The sequence below is a fragment of the Petromyzon marinus genome, chromosome 8, assembly GCF_048934315.1.
Source record: "Petromyzon marinus isolate PM22_M1 ecotype Great Lakes invasive population chromosome 8, UKy_Petmar_22M1.pri1.0, whole genome shotgun sequence".
NCBI lineage: Eukaryota > Metazoa > Chordata > Hyperoartia > Petromyzontiformes > Petromyzontidae > Petromyzon > Petromyzon marinus.
The window spans coordinates 3800076-3817849 of record NC_133674.1 but is presented as its reverse complement, the minus strand read 5'-3'; the positions used below and the strand labels follow the sequence as shown (position 1 = coordinate 3817849).

Below are 17774 nucleotides of genomic sequence, written 5' to 3'. Positions count from 1 at the left end.
TCCACACACTCTGTACCCACCCACGCCGTGACACCCACCACACACCACACTCCAAACACCCTGCACCCACCCACCCCGTGACACCCACCACACTCCACACACCACACACCCTGCAACCATCCACCCCGTGACACCCACCACACACCACACACCCTGCACCCACCCACCCCCTTGACACCCACCACCCACCACAATCCACTCACACCCTGCACCCACCCACCCTGTGACACCCAACACACTCCACACACCCTGCACTCACCCACCCCATGACACCCACCACTCACCACACACCCTGCAACCACCCACCCCGTGGCACCCATCACCCACCACACACCCTGTACCCACCCACCCCATGACACCCACTACCCACCACACTCCACACACACCCTGCACCCACCCACCCCGTGACACCATCACCCACCACATACCCTGCACGCACCCACCCCGTGACACGCACCACCCACCACACTCCACACACCCTGCACCAACTCACCCTGTGACACCAACCACACTCCACACACACCCTGCACCCACCCCGTGACACCCACCAGCCACCACACTCCACACTCCCCTGCACCCACCCACTCCGTGACACCCACCACCCACCACACTCCACACACACCCTGCACCCACCTACCCCGTGACAACCACCACACACCACACTCCACACAAAGGGTTAAGGGTTTTGAGGGTTACGTGTTTAAAGGATTAGGGGTGGAGAGATCTAGGGGTTTATAGAATTATGGTTTTAACAGTAAAGGGATATAGAGTGTTAGGGGGTTTGGGATTTTTTGTTGTATTTGGGTTATGGTTTCAAAAGGTGAGGAGTTTAGATGGATAGGGTTTTATGGGTAAATCGGTTTAAAGGGTTAGGGATTTAGAGGATTATAAGTTAAGGGTTTAGAGGTTTACAGGGTGATGGGTTTAAGGGTTTAGAGGGTTAGGTATTTAGAGGGTGTGTGGTTTAGAGGTTTAGGGGTTTAGAGGCTGAGGGTTTTAAGGGTAAAATGTTTTAGAGGTTTAGCGGTTTAGAAGGTGATTAGCTTAGAGGGTTAGGGTTTTAGAGGGGTACAGTTTAGAAGGTTATGGGTTTATAGGGTTATAATTGTAAGGAGTTTGGTGTCCTGAGGTTTAGACGGTTTATGGGTTTCGATTGTTAAAGGGTTAGTGGTTTAGAGGGCTTGGAGTTTATAAGGTTACGTGTTAAGGGTTTAGAGGTTTTTTAGGGGATAAGCGTCTTCGATGTTTTGGGGGTTTCTAGGGTTATGGTGTTTAGGGGTTGAGCGTTTTAGGGGTTGAGGATTTTAAGGGTTAGGGGTTTAGAGGGTTGGTGTTTAGAGGGTTAGGGGTGCAGAGATCTAGGGCTTTTGAGAATTCGGATTTTAACGGTAAAGGGGTTTAGAGTGTTAGGGGGTTTGGGGTTTCAGGGTATTTGGGTTCTGGTTTCAAAGGGTGAGGAGTTTAGAAAGGATTTGATTTAATGGGTAAAGGCGTTTAGAGGGTTTGGGATTTATAGGATTATAAGTTGAGCCGTTTAGAGGTTTACAGGGTTATGGGTTTAGGGGTTTAGAGGTTTAGGGGGTTAGAGGGTGAAGGTTTTAAGGATAAAGGGGTTTAGAGTGTTATGGGTTTCGAGAAGTAGCTGTTTAATGGGTTTATGGGTTTCGATTGTTATAGGTTAAGTGGTTTAGAGGGTTAGGAGCTTAGAAGTTTCGGGGTGTTTCGGGGATAAGGGGTTTCGTGGTTTATAGACTTCGAGGGTTTAGGGGTTGAGAGTGTTAGCGCTTGAGGGGATTCAAGGGTTAGGGGTTTAGAGGGTTAGGGTTTTAAGGTTAAAGGGCTTTATAGTGTTAGGTGTTTAGAGGATTGGGCTATTAGTGGTGTAGGAGTTTAGAGGGTGAGGGGTTTAGCAGGTTAGGTGCCGAGAGGTTTACGGTTTTAGGGGTTGCGGAGTTTAGAGGGTTTGGTGTTTAGACAGTTAGAGTTTTGGGGGTTTATGGGTGGGGTTTTCGAGGGAGAGGTTTTTAGACAGTTAGGGTTTTAAGGGTAAGGTCGTTTAGAGGATTAGGTGTTTAGAATGTTAGAGTTTAGAAGATTTTGGGGTAAAGAGGGTTGGGGGTTTAGAGAGTTAGGTGTTTAGAGATGTATGGGTTTCGATTGTTAGAGGTTGAATGGTTTAGATGGTTAGGAGTTTAGGAGGTTATAATTGTATGTGTTTAGGGGTTTAGAGGTATGGGGGTTTTGAGGGTTAGGGGTTTATAGGGTAATGGGGTTTAGCGGTTTAGAGGGTTATGGGTTTTGGGATTTGGGAGTTTAGAGGGTTTAACACCAAGACTTTGACAACTAATATTATCCATACTAAAGGTGTTTTGGATTTCTCTCCAACACTTAATGGCACTTTTTTATTGTCATGACAAACTTTACTAATTGGCTGTGTCGGGTGGTGTCTGGTTTAACGACACATTTATATTTACACGATCTAACCCGAAAATATATTTATTATGCGTTTAGAGGGTTAGGGGCTTAGAGTGTTATGTGTTTAGAGGGTTAGCGTTTTAGGGGTATAGGTGTTTTAAGGGTTAGGTGTCTTGAGGGTTAGTTCTTTAGAGGGTATGGGTGTTAAATGTAGATTTGAAGTTTTCGTGACTGCAGGGATCCATACTCTTTGGTTCTTTCGGTAAAGTCACATAGGTAGAAATAAAATAAAACAAATCGCGACGTTTTGATCGCAACACAAGCGATCTTCATCAGGTGGGACAACCACAGCAAGAAATGCTGAAGTCGGCAGGAGAGCTGCCATGGCAAGAGGTTATATAGTTTAGAGAGGGGGGAAGAGGCAAGGGGACAGAGAGAAAAGGGGGGGGGGGTGTGGGGTAGGAAGAGGGGGGGGCACGTAAGCGCTAGGGGAAGAGGACGTTAGGCTGGTGGGGGGACATGGGCGGGGCAGCAGTAAAACCGGCAGGTAATGATGGAAACAACAACACAAGTTAAGGCATTACCTGGTTGATAACATCCTTCCAGTGATTGTTTAATTTGTATCCATCTTCTCGGTTGAAGTTTTGTCTATACCCTGGAGTCTACAAACTGAGTTGTAACTTCGGCCGCAGTTACGTTGGAGAAATAAAACGACACGTCTCGGACCGTGTTCGCGAACACAAGGCGGATCTGAAACATAGCAAACCAATACCTCTGCCGTAGTGGCCATTGTTATAACGCTGTGGGCTCGCATGATATTGTTATTTTCGGAGGCCAAGGACAAAACTTCAATCGAGAAGATGGATACAAATTAAACAATCACTGGAAGGATGTTATCAACCAGGTAATGCCTTAACTTGTGTTGTTGTTTCCATCATTACCTGCCGATTACTGCTAGCCCCGCCCACGTCCCCCCACCCCAGCCTCACGTCATCTTCTCCTAGCGCTCACGCGGCCCCCCTTCCTCTCCCTACCCCACACCCTCCCCTCTCTCTCTCCCCCCTTGCCTCCTCCCCCATCTCATACCTGTATAACCTCTTGCCACGGCAGCTCTCCCGCCGACTTCAGCATTTTCTTGCTGTGGTTGTCCCACCTGAAAATATCACTTATGTTGCGATCGAAACGTCGTGATTTGTTTAATTTTATTTAATTTATACCTACGTGACTTTACTGAAAGAACCAAAGAGTATGGATTCCTGCAGTCACGAAAGCTTCAAATAAAGATTAAAATAGTTTAGTTTAATTTGTTTATTTTTGAACAGTTTGTCTTTCCTGTCATTTTTTGTATTTTTTTAGTTATGTTCTGACCTGCCCGATTGGACAGCTGTGAAAACAGATTTTTGTAGCTCATCGATTTCATCCAGTGTAAATAAATATTCAGATTTAAATTTTATTGACCTCTGTGCGAGTCTATGGATTTCTGAGTTTGTGGGCCTCTGTGAGTGTATGGGTCTCTGCCTGAGTCTATGGATCCCTGTGTCAGTATATAGGGTCGCCGTATGAGTCTGAGTGTCTGAAGGAATGTATGGGTCTCTGTTGGAGTCTATGGGTTTCTGGTTCTGGGTCTGAGTGGGAATCTATGGTTCTCTGAGTATGGTTGTTTGTGCGAGTCTTAAGTGCACAAACTGAACTTAAAAAGGGCATTGAGGGGTGCGGAATCCAAGTTGACTATTAAGCTCCCCGCAGTGCAAGCCAGCTCTCTAGTCGTGTCATCATACAGCCCCTGTAATTCTTTATAATAATAATTAGACTTACTCCAGGAAAGCCACGCTGAGTCATAGTAAGGTCCTGAATTTGGTTTTTATTGTAAGATCTTTTCAATCAATGAATAACGAATGCTTACACAAGTGGGGGGAAACCGGAGCACCCGGAGAAAACAAACGTATGTGAAGGGGCAGCAGGCAGCATTTTAAACCGTTCAGGTGACGATGGCGATGATCCCACTTGCTATAATGCCTTCTCCTGGCCAGTCAGATGCTTTCTCCTGGCCAGCCAGGAGAAGGCACCTCAATGTCCACGGGAAGGGGGTTTCACAATATTTACTGTGTGATCCACCAACCCTTGCTGCCTTCTACAGTGCTGGATCGCAGGCTTGCGTCACCACCTTCTGGCGAGTATTTGTAGTTATTATTTAAAGCTATATAGCACTCACAAGAACGACTCAAGAGGCGCGAGGAGCCACAGACATGCAGGAAGGAAGCCACGTGGTGAGCCAGCACCAACGATTGTCCAGGCTCTACGGTACTCTATGTATGGAGGCATTATTGGCTAATTAATAACGAGTGTTTGTACAAGTGGGGGAAATCGGAGCACCCAGAGAAAAGCCACGTGTGTGAAGGGGCAGCATTTTAAACCGTACAGGTGACGATGGCGATGAGTCCACTTGCTGTACTGCCTTCTCCTGGCGAGGCAGGTTATGCACCTCGACTTCCACGGGAAGAGGATTTCACAACATCATTGTGCGGTGATTTACGAACCCTCGCTGCCTTCCCCAGTGCTGGATTTGAGACGTGCACCACTAACATCAGGCGAATGATAACAACAACAATAACTATACTTATTACTTGGTAGCAACAGGCGAAAGAAAACAACAGGCAAATTATAACAGGCCAATTAAAACAGGCGAATGATAACAGGCAAATGAAAACAGGCGAATGATAACAGGCGAATGATAACAACAGGCGTATGTTTAGAACAGGCGAGTAATAACAACAATTATTATTTACACTTAGAACTTGATAACAACAATATTTATACTTATAACGTGATCAAGCAGGCCTCAGAGGTGCGAGGAACCACAGACAATCAGGAAGGAAGCCACTTGGTAAGCTGGCACCAACGATTGCCCAAGCTCTGTGACCCTATTGATACGTTTTTATCGACCAGATAGGGAGCGTTACGTGTGGGGGGGAAACCGCCCCCTTCGGTGCCTCCATGGTCCAATAGCTGGTCTTCTTGGCGCCACGGTCCCGAGCCCCCTAAAAGTTCCTCATGGAGCAAATCAACGGGTGGGCCATTGCCTTGTCAGGGCTCATTCATTGCTCCGGATCCCACCTGAAAATGCCAGGCGCAGATCCCCACATCATTAAAGCCACGGGTGCATTTATCCCAGATATAAACAATTGCAAACTATTTGACTATTTTTTTTTACTTTAACCAGGCAAGGCCCACTGAGCTATACAGCTCTCTTTCAGAAGCGGCCACAAAATTACAGCTCAACAAATTGGCTTATTACGTGGACATTAGTAGCCAAATACTCTAAACATGTGCTAATAAATGTGGAGGGAAAACCCGGAGGATCCGGAGAAAAATACACGCGACCACGGGGAGATAGCATACAAACTCCAAATACAAAGGTGTCAGGGTAAGGATTTAATACACGACCTCCTGTATACCCTACAAAATAGTTAACATCTCGCCACCGTGGCGCCCAATTCTGATCACATGACATAGCAAAACGAACGTCGCGGTGCATAGCAATAATTCAATTGGGCAATTACTGAGCGTTCAAAAACGTGAGGGGATACAGGAGTACCCAGAGAAAACCCACTCGTGCAAGGGGGAAACCCTCTATCCCATGCAGACAGAGATGGTGCTTATCCCACTTGCTGTACTGCCTTCTCCTGGCCAGCCAGGATATGCCACCTCAACACCCACTACACCATGAACTTTGTGAACCGAGTTTAAATTTCTGGCCACGGCGAACATCAGTGGCTATCTCCCTCTTCCTCTCTCGTCCCTGCTATTATCTCCCTCTTCTTCCCGCGTCCCTCCCACTATCTACCTCTCCAATCCGTCCCACCATCTCCCTCTTCCTCCCTCGTCCCTCCCACCATTTCCCACTTCCTCCCCAGTACCTTCCACTATCTCCCTCTTCCTCCCACTTGGCTCTACTAGTAATCTCCCTCTTCTCCCGTCCCTCGCACTATCTCCCTTTTCTTCCCCCATCCTTCCCACTATCTCCCTCTGCATCTCCAATCCCTCGCACTCTCTCCCTCTTCCTTCCTCTTCCTTCCCACTATCACCTTCTTACTCTAACCGATCTGCCTAATCCTCCCAAATAACTCCCAGTATCTCCCTCTACTTCCCCAGTCGCTCCAACTATCTCCCTCTTCATTCCCCTTTCCTGCCACTATCTCCCTCTTCCGCCCCCTTCCCTCCCACCATCTCCCTCTTCCTCTCCCGTCCCCCCCGCTATCTCCTTCTTTCTCTCACATCCCTCCCACCTCCTTACTCCCCCGTCCCTCCCACTATCTTCTCATCCTCCCCCATCCATCCCACGATCTTCCTCATCCTCTCCCGTACCTTCCGCACCTTCCTTATTTAACACCATCAGGTTCACAGACTCGCCCTCGCTTCTCCCAGTCAAATAGCCTAGCTTAGACACAACCCCCACCATGTTACACTGACGGCATCGACCGAGACAGCCAACAACTATCCGGCCGCCCAATTATCTAGTGAAGACGGCAGCGACCAAGTCGGCAAAGACGACAGTGCCGACGAGACGACTCCACTTCCCAGAACGTGCAACCACGAGCTCTCGCTCTCCGCTGCTTTTATCCGACTCGGCCGCGCCTCCCTTCTCCAACCCACGAGCGGGTTCCAGTGTCTTCCAGGGAGGGTCTCTGTGATCCTTGCCCCAGTGCCTCCGCCCTGCTGACAAACCCGCATGAGGCTCACTGGCGTGTGTACTCCCCGTCCACCGCAGTTGCCGCTGCTGGACAACAACTATTACTCTACAGTTGTACTGCCCCTCTGTACCGTGCCCCCGAGCCATCAACACGGACTCACAGCATCAACACAGACGCACATGATCAACACAGACTCACAGCATCAACAGACTCACACGATCAACAGACTCACAGCATCAATACGGACTCACACCATCAACACGGAAACAGGGTCAGTGAGCAAGATGGCGGATGAGTGCATACATGATGTGAGTGGTGGTGAGTTCAAGTTAAGCACCCAGTTTTAAATCTCATTTACTCCCACCATCACCACCACCACCACCCTACATACAACAGTCGGAAGTAAATGCCTACACACCCTACATACAATCGTCAGTAGTAGTGGGGAGAAGAGGGCATCAGTGGGGGCGAGGCATGAAGCGTTGAGAAGCCCTCAGATACTCCATAAAACCCCGAGTTTCATGGAGTATAATTTTCAGCATTACAGTTCCATTTTTTTTACGTTAACAAATGTCTCGCCATATATTACACCGTATAGGTAACTAGATTGGGCGAGGGATGGTCTTTTTTGTTGAACAATCAATAAAGCTACGGTGTTGTACTGTGCCCGTATCCGTGTACGGTACTGTGCACTAAAGGAAGAAAAATGGAGCGGCTGAACCTCACTGCCTCCTTACCGGAGGCTGTAAACATCAAGTGACCTGAAAACTGCGATGGGACGTGAAAGACAACATGGAGAGACAAGAGGGCGCCACGTGTGTTCTTCCATGGCAGCAGCAGCATCATCGCAGGCAATGAGGTTCAAATGGGCACAGGAACTTTGAGGTGGACCCACGAGTGTTTGAGCCACAGCGGCGTGCAATCGGCGACCTCTATACGCTTGGCGCAATCCGCACCGTCATTTCACGGAGCCCTTGTCCACTCGACGAGTGCGACGACGCCGTCCCACCGTCATTCGGCGCCTCGTGGTGACATCACAACAGCAAAGCGACAGGTGTTGTTTATTCATTTCTTGAGGCAATTCGAGGGCCCGGTAAAAATCGCGTTGTGATACACGCACACACCGTCAACATATACTACACCGGTTATAAAAAAAAAGCAGGGGATAGAAAGGTGGGGGAGCGGACCCGACCACAGGTATTGTTTAAAAGACGTCAAGCGGACCGGGGGTTTTAAATGCAAGTCCATGCGGACACCAACATCCGAACGATTGTACCAATAAATCCTGAACCTTCTGGAAGATTTCAGCTCCTGCTGGTTTGGATCAGGGTGATGTTGGGGCAAATTCCATTAATTGGGAAAGGTGGCAATCTTGTGGGAATGTCCTCGCCAGAGAAGAAACTTGTCGCTTCCATGTTTTATTTTCATCCGACGTCCCATTAGCGAGATCCAGAGCGTGACGGACTCATATGGAGTCGGCCTCCTGTAATTTTTCTGGTCTCATTCTCACCACAGGTGAAGGCAGAGCCACACATCAACGTGCCAATGGGGCCACGGTTGAAGTGGTGGGGCCACGGTTGAAGTGGCGGTGGCCACGGGTCATGTGGCCTCTATGTATTTTCCATGTTGAAGGCCGATTGCCCCAAACATTGCCCGTCATATGCAGTGTCACTGAATAACGTGTGAAACATACTGTAGCATATACAAAATTGTATTTTCTTCATACATTAAATACAAAAAACACAATAAACATGAAATGCGTATAGGACATTTATAACTCTCTCAATGACCAAACTTGTATTTTATGAACACACTTATACGAGCAAAATATGACAAAAGTGTTCCAGATTTCAGTTTCAATTGAGACTGAAATCCGGAATCATTACCCCCTACTGACAGACTAATAATACCCGCTCGCAGGCCAAGTGCTGATTCACCTTGGGGCCTCGCCTGGTATAGAGGTCGTGGGTTAAATCCCGACGCCTGTATATCTGGAGTTTGCATGTTCTCCCCGTGACCGCGTGGATTTTTCTCTGGGTCCTTCGGTTTTTCCCTCCACATTTAGAAACATGCGTTTAAAAGTATTTGGCTGCTATATATTTCTGCGTGACAAGCCACTTTATAGCGCTTTCATTTGTGGCCCGGTCGTTCCTGAAAGAGAGCTATACAGCTGAGTGGGCCTTACCTGGTAAAATAAAAATAGATTAGTTTTGTTAGTTTATTTTGTGCCACAGGGGGACAGCTACGGGGGGGGGGGGGGGGTGCCCATTAAAATGGTCGAGATGAGATGCAACTTAAGGCGCTTGTGACTTCCCAAAAATATTATGGCAGGTTTTCACATCTAAACATCCCGGGTGGCATTGAAGCCAAGAGCTCCCACCCTAGGTGAGTAGCTACGAGAGCGGTGCTGTGCACGGCGACACGCCACTTTCTCCATCTGCCTGACTTGGTATTTTCTTTTTTGTTACTTAAATAAATGTTAATGTTTCGTTTTGTGTACGCGTGTATGTACACCGTTTGGGGAGCGGTGGTGCAGCAGTTAGCGCACTATGAACTCAGCCATGTGAGTACGTGGTGTGGTGTGTATAACATCGCAAAACTGGGGAGGACAAAGGCAGCCAGACGTGGGGCTGGCCACACAACCACTTCTGTGCCATGCCGGCCATCATAGGTGCTACCCGTTAACAGCACTTGCCCCAGCAATCTGTTAACGGCGATACGGAGTACCTTTGTCTTTTTGTGCAATTGTGTGCTTCTGTGTGCGACGCATGCGACGATGTGCATGTTTGTGTTTGATAAATGTACATCCGCAATGTGTGTGTGACGCGTATGATGCGCGTGTGTGACGAGGGTTGGAACAGCGATTCACGCACTGACCTATCCACGCGGCGACCTCTCCTCAACGTCTCGAGCCTCGGCGGAGAGCGCCGCGAGGTTCGACTCCAACTCCGGCTGTCCAGGGACAAACCCCCCCGCCAATGCCCCTCCCCCCAGGCCCGTAGGGGGGGGGGGGGAAGTCGCCCCCCTCCCTCACTCCACGCTCAGGAACTTCCTCTTCTTCGCCATGTTCATGTACGGTCACCAAGGCCACTCCACCTCGGCGGTGGCCGCGTTGTCCAGCGTGCCCAGTTTAATCTCGTAGACTGCGCGACACACAAAAGCAAAGATCCCCCCCATGCAGCCTTTAACAGACGGCGTGGGAAAAGTGCTTCGTGTGTTAGCATGTAGGAAAGCCAGCACGGCACACCAAGGGGTGGGTGTGGGTGGCCAGCATTACGTCCGATCATCTTTGAATTTACACATCGCATCCGGGGTGGGGGAATGCGAGTCGGGTCACGGTACAGCGAATGCGACCAGAGCAGCGACCCCACCGACTCAAGTTCCGATCCGCTCTACAAGTCACCCGCGGGCCACCTAGCCCGAGGCTAGACTCTTACATTCAGCCCATCATCCTCTCAGGGGTCGATAAAATTTACAACCACTTCGTAGGGAAGTCCACAAGGAATGTGGAATTTCCACCGCCTCTGCAGGGGTGTAAAGTGGAGACGAGTAACAATGTGTCAGGCAGACTTACGCTCCATCTCGAATCACGGTCCCACCTCCTTCAACTCGATGTCCTTGCCGTCGAGCTTGTAGACGTTGTACACTGTTGGGAGGGGGGGGGGGGCACAGAAGTCACGGGAGGGGATGCGGCAAGTTACACGGACCGCGCTGGACTCTCATTACGTGTCCTCGCAGACGTTTGCCAGTTAGAGGCCAGCGGCCACCCTGTTTAAAACTGCGGATGCATTAACAAATGAACAACATTACGCGCCTCCAGCTTCAGAGATGGCGTTAAATAAAAACTCTTTGCTGTTGCGCGAAAACTAAAGTAAAACGAAACTATTTTTATTTTACCACTGAGCTATGTAGCTCTTTTTCACATAAAAATGTATAGCAGCAAAATACTCGAAATTCAAGTTTCTAAATGTGTAGGGAAAAACCCAGAGGACCTGGAGAAAAATCAAAGTGACCAGGAGGAGAACATGCAAACTCCGAATATACAGGCGGACACACAGCACCTGGCCCAAAAGTCTGCTCACTCTTTCCCATTCCGAGACATCTGCAAGTTGCCGGGTGGTAGGTGTCACGTTCACAGATGAATCTCGGTACGCGCGAGCGGCTCGGCGTTAATTTTATTTATAGAGGCGTAGCGCTGCTGTTTTTAAAAGGCGTTGCCCTCACCGCAGAGAACCGTAGTGACACGACCGGCACTCTATGGAACAAAACTGTGCCACACGCCCTCCCGCATGGCCTTATGGGAGCCTCGGTATGTCTTCAGGTCAGAAGACGTACTTGAGTTTTTCTTACGGTTCCGTTCCGACAACGTATATGTACATCATGGAAATGAGAAAGGGTTATAGCCTTTACGAGGGATCTTTGTGCTTTGGGGATGGGGGAGGAAGATGTGGGTGAGACTGGCACGGTGCCCGCACGCACCCTCTTTCCGAGTCGCGACGTGAAGTTGTGCATCACGAGGTGTGGGAATGCCTCGGACATCATGTCCACGTCCGCATGTCGTGCCGCATCACCACGCTCGAGAGTGTCAAGTACACCGTGGCATCGTACCACGTGTCACATGAACAGCACGCCGGAAAGTTAGACACACCACAGGTGTCACACAGACTGTACTGGAGAGTTAAACACACTGCCCTTCCATCTGCGGCATCATACCACATCACACCACATACACAGTTAAGACACCACAATCCCCCGTCTGCAGCGTCATACTACACACCGCACATCGTACGCACAGATAAATACACCTCCATCCCCCGTCTGTTGCACCGCATCACACACGTCACACCATGCATCACACCGGGGAGCGGGAGCGGAGTGGCTATCTCATTACACTACAAATCCGGTGACCTGACTTTGATTTCCGGTGTGTCCAAGCATCGACAGTGGGGAGACAAAAGGGGCCAGATGCGGTAATGACCACACCACCCACCCCGCCGTGTGCCCTGCCGGCCTTCGTAGGTCGCTCGACAAACAGCACTTGCCCTGACAGCCTGTTAAAGGCTACACGGGGGAGCTTTGTCGACTGTGGTGCGTGCGCGTGCCTGGCATACCGCGGTGCTCATGCAGGACGATGAAGTCGTTGACGGCGTTGGCGCAGCACGCCCACACCAGCGCCTGCAGCTTGTGGCCTCCGTGGTTCATCGGCTGAGCGTTCGGCAGGATCAGCTTCATCTCCTGCGGTGGTGGTGGGAGGGTGGTGGTGGTGTGGTAACATGACAGCAAGCGGTCACACGCCGAGTCCGCTCTTTCCACCGGCGTCCTTCCCGGCCACGCTGCGTTCGCCCCCCCACTTCCCCACCCCCCCACTGTATCCGACTCGGGTTGTGTTGTTTGTTTTTTCCATTGCGGAAGCCGAGCCGAGCCGTGCCGGTATACGGGGCCGCCAAACCCCGTGTTGGCACAACTGGGATACACCATTGGAAAAACTTTACTATTTTTATTTTACCAGGTAAGGCCCACTGAGCTATGCAGCTCTTTTCCAGAAGCGACCTGGCCACAAATCATAGCTCAACTAAGTGGCTTATCGTCATGTGGAAATTTATAGTAGCCAAATACTCTTAAACGGACGTCGATTCTAAATGCGGAGGGAAAAACCGGAGGACCTGTAGAGAAATCCACGCAACTCCTCGGAAAGAGGCACGCAACTCCAAATATACAGCAGGCATCAGGGTCAGGATTGAACCTGCGACCTCCTGTATACCAGGTGAGGGAGTTAACATCTCGCCACAGTGGCGCCCCCAATGGTACATCTTTCCGTGACCACCGACCGTGCGTAGTGCTACAGTAGATACATTTTCGATGAATGGAAGGGATCGGTCATCGGGAAAAGGCGGACTGAATCGCGAGGACTGAAGTTGACAAAAGCTGCATGCACCAAACCAAAGTGTCCAACGCTCCACCACTTACGACCCCCCCCCCCCCCACACAGCCTCCACCTTTCATCAACAACCAGATTTCTTCTGGTTAACTCAACGGATGCGAGTTGTCTCACACTGCACAAGCCCGATGATTGGTCGACACGGCTCGTGTGAGGTGCAAGGAACTGATTCTAAAGCCGATAGAGAACACGTGTGTGTGCGGTAATTTAGCAGTTAGCATGCTGCCCCACAAAACTAGTGACCCGAGGTTGATTTCCGTTCATGGCCAACACCAGTGGCGATTATCTGAACTGGTCCTGGGCCTCCCCTAGATCAATTCAGCCTCAAATGAGTACCTAGTGCGGTGTGTAAACATCATTACCAGAGAGATAAAGGTGGCCAGTTGTGGTGCTAGCCACCTACACCCTCGCAAACAGCACCTGTCCCAAAAGCCTGTTAAGGCTATATGGGGGACCTCTGTCTTTGCGCGTTTGTACACATGCAATACACGAGGACCCACATTCCTCGTGTGACCCCAAACCCTGTAGCCCCTGTGACCCCGTGCCCGCACCTTGATGAACCGCTTGAGGGAGCTGGGGTCGCGTGAGGTCGTCGCCATGATGTGTGGGTCCTTCACGCCGGCTCAGCGGTACTCGTCATCCATGTGGCTGCTCACTCCTACTGACACGGCGGGGGGGGGGGGGGGGTGGATAGAAAGAGGTGGTAGATGGGGCAGGGGGGACGGAGAGGGTAGGTTATCATTTGCCATACTTCCCCGTGCAGGTGAGTGAAGGTGTGTGTGTGGGTGGATGGAAGGAGCGACCAGGAATGGTTTAGAATATCACTCTGCAGTGATCGCGTTGATTTTGTGTAGCGAGCTGAGCAATAATGAGACCTGGATGAGTCCCAATTGCAAGAGTGGGTGGGTGATATGGCAGGTGAGTGGGTAAATTGAGTAAAATGATGAGTGAGTGAATGAGTGGGTCAGTGCATGTTAAACCTCTTTGTTACAGCACGTAGCCAACCGTGGCAATCGGAAGTGTGACAAACTAACCACAAAAAGTAGTTCTCAAGAAATGAGTTTGTCAATCTAGACGATGATTTAAAAGTGCAAAGCTCCAGTGGCTTCCTAATATTGTAAGGAAGATCGCTCCAGAAGGAAGACTGCTCCAGAAGCACACGTGATGTGGTGACCACAGCCTTCATTTGACATTCCACAAAAATTTACGCCAGCCATCACACACACACGGCCGACTCTTTTTCCACGTTCACGCCACGGGATTTTTCAAAGTCCACTTGGGAAGCAATCGCCGTGCAGTATTTACGGTCAACGCAACTGCGGCATTAAACCCATTAAATCGGTGGGGGGGGGGGGGGTTGAGGGCCCGCCGTTCTCGAACCGCGAACCTCCGCGGCAAAACACGGTGCCACCGCTTGGCAGGAAGGACCGACGGCGAGCCGGGGATGCGCGCCGACTCGGCGTGTCTAGCGGGCGGAGACGCGCGACGCTTATCCCTCTGCCTCGGGAGTCTCGCGGGAAGGAAGAGAGAGAGAGATGCGAGGAGACGTGATGGTGAGGGATGTGAGATCACCCTCCCCTCCCTGGTCGAACTCCACGGCCTTCTGGAGTTCAAGCGCCTCCCACCGCAGGTCCGTAGGCAGCACCAGGTTTTCTTCGGTGACGACGTCAGGGGGACAGGGGGCAGTGGGTGGGGGGCGGGCAGGGGAGAATTAACAAGGAAGAAAAATCATGCGCACGCATGGACTCATTCGGAAACGCTTTCCAACGCGCGGTTGTCTTCTCGCCTGTATTGTCAGACCGTCTTGTCCCATCTTAGTCCGTCTTGCGTGTCTCATTGTCTCTAGATCCGTCTCTAGTCTGTCTTGCGTGTCTCAACGTCTCTAGTCTGTCTCGCTGTCTCTCGTCTGTCTTGTCGTCGCGAGCCCATCTCTAGATCCGTCTCGCCGCCCGTTACCATCGAGCGCCCTCTTGAGCTGCGCCTTCTCCTCTACGAGGACCTTCTTGGCCTCCTGCGCCTTGCGGTAGAGGTACTCGCCGTGCAGTTGCGCCTCCTCAGCTGCACCACCAAACAAAGACAAAGATCCCCCATGTAGCCTTCGACAGGACTGTCGGGTGCAAGTGCTGTTAACGAGCAGCACCTTTGATACACGAAGGGGGGTAGGTGGCCAGCACCACATCCGGCCGCCTTAATTTCCCCAGTGGCGATGTTTACACAACGCACCAGGTACTCATTTGAGGCTGAGTTGACCAAGGGGAGGCCCAGGAACGGAATCGTCACCAGTGTTGGCCGTGAGCGGGAATTTAACTCGGGTCGCTGGGTTAGTAGTGCAGCGTAGTGCTAATCGCGAGACGACCATAAACAACAACCGCCATTCGCCACGAAGTGGTGGAGATGTCACCACGGCGCTCGTGCCAGGCTACGTGCAGGTTAAGGCCACATGAAGCGTCGAACGCCCGCTGGCAGCAGGAGGTCACAGACAGACAGACCCAGGTTGCCATTGGTTGCTTGACTGAGATGACTGGCCGATGCACCACCTGTGCCCCCTACTGTGCTACACTACCGCTCCAACCTACACAAACTCTCTTGGGCTATACTCTTTGGTTCTTTCGGTAAAGTCACATAGGCATAAAATATAAAATAAATAAAATCACGACGTTTCGGGCACAACACAAGCGTCCATCATCAGGTGGGACAAACCACAGCAAGAAACAATTGCCGACGTGGGCAAAAGAGCTGCTGTAAACAAGAGACTATATAGGTAAGAGAAGGGGGGAGGATCAGGGAGGAGAGATAGAGAGGGGGGGTATGAGGAGGGGAGTGCTGAAGAGAGCGGGGCTGGGAGTGGGAAGCTTAAGAAATTAGAGATGCGGAAAGTTAAGGCAACACCATAAAGCAGTTAAGGTTTTACCTGGTTAATAACATTCTTCCAATGATTACTCAATTTGTATCCATCTTCTCGGTTGAAGTTATGTCTGTGTTTATATATCTGGATGGCTTGATGAACAAACCTTTGATAGTAGCCCGAAGGTTTGCAGAGCGGCACCACGATACTCCTAGCGACGTCGTTGATTAATGTCTGTAATTAATATCGATGGTGAATCTCTGTAATTAATATCGATGATTCGATTCCACGAGAACAGATTCCACAAGAATCGATTCCACAACTATTTTAGTAAAGCGAAGTACGCGATTCGATTCAAACGTGTTCGTTCCGGTCTCATCAGAATCGGTATTGATTCTGTGCTGGAGGAATCCAATGAGCTATAAAGCTCTTTGATCAAAGATGTGCCAGTAGGGGGCACGGGGTCATAACGTCACAACAAACAATACAAAAACGATAGGAGTGCAAAGGGAATGGTAGCAAACCACTAAAAATAGATGAAATAAACCATATAAGTTCATACTCTTTGGTTCTTTCGGTAAGAAGTCTCGCTCTCCGTTCCACCCACTACAACTGGCGTCAGAAGTAGCCAAATAGTAAGATGAATCGCTATAATGGAGACGCGAAGAAAAACTCGTACCAGGGCTCCAGTGGAAGAGGAGGACGACTCAACACCACTGGGGTTGGCAGCCCCGGAAGGGGGAGGAGAAGCGACGCCGGCCGAGCTGCTCACTGCCCGGCCGCCCGGCGGCTCACCACCGTCGGAGAGGGCGCTTCAGGTGGCTCACTCCCGCCTCGCCCAACTCCTGCACGCGGCGGCATCCATCCTCGACGAAATACATCGCGGGTTATAACCACAACAAATATAATCACAATCACTGCGACCATAATCGCCGTAACCACAAATATAATCATAACCACCAGCTACATAACCACAAGTATAAACACTACTGCCACAAACATAACCATAACCACCACAACCATAACAACCAACATAACCACCACAACAACCACAATGATGCTGATACACTCTCACACCATGTGGGTCCCCTTGTCTCCTTGTGTCTCCCTGTGAGTGAGTGGATGGGTTGGCGAGAGAGTCGGTGGGTTGGCAAGAGAGTCGGTGGGTTGGTGAGAGAGTGGGTGGGTGGCAGAGTGAGTGACCGGTGGCAGAGTGAGTGACCGGTGGCAGTGGGTGACCGGTGACTAAGTGGGTGGGTGGCAGTGGGTGACCGGTGACCAAGTGGGTGGGTGGCAGTGGGTGACCGGTGACGAAGTGGGTGAGAGAGTGGGTTGGCTGAGTGGGTGGCCGAGTGGGTGGCTGAGTGAATTGGTGAGTGGATGAGTGCCAGAGTGGGTGGGTGAATGGCTGAGTGGGTGGGTGAGAATCAGTATGTTTTTGCTGGAGGAATCCGATGAGCTATGAAGCTTTTTTCATAGATGCCCAGAGAGTGGCTGAGTGGGTGGCTGAGTGAGTGTCGGTGGGTGTGAGTGGGAATGAAATCTAACCTGCACCTCTGCATTGCAAATCCAGCGAGCTAACGCCCTGCGTGTGGTGGGGTAAAGTGTGGGCATGGCCACTTTGCTCCAACACGTCCGGACCAGCGTGGAAGAGTAGACCAAATACCTCTATATAGCGGCCTCTAGTGGATGCCTTTTCCAGCAGCAGGCGATTCGCATCCACAACAAACCCGTCCCTCCAGGGATAAAAACACACGGCAGTGTGGGAGTGCCTCTCATCAGCTATGGCTCAACACGAGGGCCACTCTGGGGCCGGTTTCCACCGTCAGCGCCTCATCATCAGCAGCAGCAGGGCCGGGCTCTGCTTGAAGCAGCGCCGTGAACT

At 50.6% G+C, this 17774-nt stretch overlaps 1 protein-coding gene across 1 annotated transcript; it reads right to left on the bottom strand.

The window, feature by feature from the left end:
• Positions 1-8151: 8151 nt before the first annotated feature.
• LOC142924090 (U3 small nucleolar ribonucleoprotein IMP4-like) lies at positions 8152-13725 on the bottom strand. The gene is made up of 4 exons (XM_076065523.1): positions 13596-13725; positions 12218-12341; positions 10681-10752; positions 8152-10249 (listed from the first exon to the last, which is right to left on the bottom strand). Exons 1-3 carry the CDS (start codon positions 13641-13643, stop codon positions 10694-10696), a joined length of 231 nt encoding a protein of 76 aa, XP_075921638.1. The 5' UTR covers positions 13644-13725; the 3' UTR covers positions 8152-10249; positions 10681-10693.
• Between the last annotated feature and the right edge of the window lie 4049 nt (positions 13726-17774).

Coding starts and splice junctions, on each gene's coding strand:
- LOC142924090 (XM_076065523.1), bottom strand. CDS start 13,643: ATGGCGACGACCTCACGCGACCCCAGCTCCCTCAAGCGGTTCATCAAG. Junction 12,342..13,595: donor CCCTCAAGCGGTTCATCAAG/GTGCGGGCACGG, acceptor CCACCACCGCAG/GAGATGAAGCTGATCCTGCC. Junction 10,753..12,217: donor CGTCCTGCATGAGCACCGCG/GTATGCCAGGCA, acceptor CCCTCCCAACAG/TGTACAACGTCTACAAGCTC.